At 53.3% G+C, this 2,639-nt stretch overlaps 1 protein-coding gene across 1 annotated transcript; it reads left to right on the top strand.

The window, feature by feature from the left end:
- Positions 1-548: 548 nt before the first annotated feature.
- On the top strand, positions 549-2,022 carry LOC308458152 (testis-specific serine/threonine-protein kinase 6-like). The gene has a single exon (XM_080972942.1). It carries the CDS (start codon positions 688-690, stop codon positions 1,561-1,563), a length of 876 nt encoding a protein of 291 aa, XP_080829068.1. The 5' UTR covers positions 549-687; the 3' UTR covers positions 1,564-2,022.
- Positions 2,023-2,639: the final 617 nt, after the last annotated feature.

The raw sequence follows: 2,639 nt of genomic DNA on the forward strand, positions 1-2,639 counted from the left end.
GAAGTTTGTAATGTTTGATGTTTTATTGTATTTTTAATATTTTGCTGGAAGCCGCCCAGAGTGGCTAGGGAAACCCAGCCAGATGGGCAGAGTAAAACTATTATTGTTATTGTCATTTATACAACAAAGCACTCAAATGACCCAGGTTAGCTGAGAATGTGCACTGTCCATCTTGGCAGCAGTTCTCTGGGAATTCAGAAGGGGACATTTTCCAGCAAGCTACCTGGGATCTTTCAAGGTGGAGGCACCAGATGTTCCCCCATCAACCTCACTTCTTGTGAAGGCTATAGCAGTGTAGAATAAAACTCCCACCGGGAACGCTTTTGCTGAAGTCCTTATGACCACATTGCCCTAACTCTAGACCAAAGGAATAGAGGTACACTGGTAATCGTAGGAGAGCTGTTACGACCAGTGAGTTTTGAGCGTGTCCTACAAGTATAGGTGAAATGAAGGAGGCAAGCACAGCAGCCTTGGCAACCCAAGGAGGGGTGACCCCATGACACCTCTAGCACATCACAATACCCTGGGGTAAGGTTGTATAAAGCTGCTGTCTTAAGCACTCAGTGGCAACATGGGAGGGGGTGCAGGTTAACATCTACCACACACAATGGGTTAAAGCCTCCGGTCCCAGTTTTAATATCTAAGTCCCGGTCAAACCCATCAGAGCTCTCCGCAGCACCCTGCACCATGTCGAAGAGTTCTGGAGGGGACAGGTGGCTAAGTGAGCTTGGCTACAAGCTGGGCCAAACACTGGGGGAGGGGAGCTATTCTAAGGTGAGAGTAGCCACCTCGGCCAAGTACAAGGGGCCCCTAGCCATCAAGGTGGTAGACCGACGCCGGGCACCCCCCGATTTCGTCCACAAGTTTCTCCCGCGAGAGCTGTCCATCTTACGAGCCATCCGCCACCCAAACATTGTACGCGTCTTTGAGTTCATCGAAGTCTGCAATGGGAAGCTCTACATCGTGATGGAAGCCGCTTCCACCGACCTGCTGCAGCTGGTGCAACAGCTGGGGAAGCTGCCCTGCGTCCCAGACGCCCGGGACATCTTCATCCAGGTAGTGGCTGCCGTGCGCTACTTGCACGACCGGAACTTGGTGCACCGGGACCTCAAGTGCGAGAACGTGCTGCTCACCGCCGACGGGCGCCGAGCAAAGCTGACCGACTTTGGCTTTGGCAGGGAGTCCCGTGGCTATCCAGACTTGAGCACCACTTACTGCGGATCGGCTGCCTACGCCTCCCCTGAGGTACTGCTGGGCATCCCCTACGACCCCAAGAAATATGATGTGTGGAGCCTGGGGGTCGTCCTTTATGTGATGGTGACTGGCTGCATGCCCTTTGACGACACCCACATCCACAGCATGCCACGCCGACAGAAGAAGGGGGTGTTCTACCCAGACGGCCTGGGCCCGTTGCCCGAGGCCTGCAAAGCCCTCATTGCCCTACTGCTTCAGTTCAGCCCAGCCTCTCGGCCTGGAGTGGGGCAAGTGGCGAAAAACACCTGGCTGAAAGGAGCCCTCTTAAACAAAGACACTTCCAGATCGCTCAACACTAGGATCGATTAAGGCAGATGAAGCTGTGTGACGTGTTGGAGCTGCTGTAGGGAGGGAAAGAACAGATGCTTAAAGCGATATTGACAAAGGTGGAGCTACAGAGCGGTCTGGGGTCACGACTGGAGGGGGGCAGCGCTTATTATGCCACCTTCAGAGGTGCCAACGGAGAAAGCTTCTGGTGCGAGAAGATGGAGCCCAAGGAGATGGGATTCAAAGGCTTTCAAGGTAGAAGACCGGAGGAGGGGGCAGTAGAAACACTGGACGGATGGAACTTGCAGTACCCAAAACCGCACGCCAATGGGCAGCCACGCAGCCTGCAGCAGGAGAAAAGACCTGTGACCCTTGCCAAAAGACTTGGACTTCATCGCAGATCCAAAGCTGGCCAACGGGCAAGCGAGGGAACGAGACATACCACTGCACAGTGTCGTCTGAAGTCTATTCCAGAAATAAACCCTGAAGCTCCCACCTGGAGACCTCTCTGTACCTTTCAGTCCTTTTCTAAATGGGTTCCCTTCCTCTTTTTATTTATTTATATCTATATATATTGCAATGGCCTTCATCCCCCCGAACTTCTTGATTCCCAAAGGAAATGCACTGATTTGGGAATGTGGCACAATGTGCTGGAAAGCATGGTGGGCATGGATGGAGCAAAGTCCGGTTCAGATCTCACCTCACAGTGAGTGCCTGTGTCCAAGTCCCTTGAATTCCCACCTACCTCAAAAGGGTTCTTGTGAGATTGCAGTGTTGCTCTCACTTCTTTAAAGGAAGGTAAGATAAGAACATGGGACGCGGGTGACGCTGTGGATTAAACCACAGAGCCTAGGACTTGCCGATCAGAAGGTCGGCAGTTCGAATCCCAGCGACGGGGTGAGCTCCCGTTGCTCAGTCCCTGCTCCTGCCAACCTAGCAGTTCGAAAGCACGTCAAAGTGCAAGTAGATAAATAGGTACCGCTCTGGCGGGAAGCTAAACGGCATTTCCGTGTGCTGCTCTGGTTCGCCAGAAGCGGCTTCGTCATGCTGGCCACATGACCCGGAAGCTGTATGCCGGCTCCCTCGGCCGATAAAGCGAGATGAGCACCGCAACCCCA

Source organism: Podarcis pityusensis, assembly GCF_964106645.2.
Source record: "Podarcis pityusensis genome assembly, chromosome: 1".
In the NCBI taxonomy this organism is placed as follows: Eukaryota; Metazoa; Chordata; class Lepidosauria; order Squamata; family Lacertidae; genus Podarcis; species Podarcis pityusensis.

What these genes read in the sequence shown, in the direction of transcription:
- LOC308458152 (XM_080972942.1), top strand. Translation starts at nt 688, where the DNA reads ATGTCGAAGAGTTCTGGAGGGGACAGGTGGCTAAGTGAGCTTGGCTAC.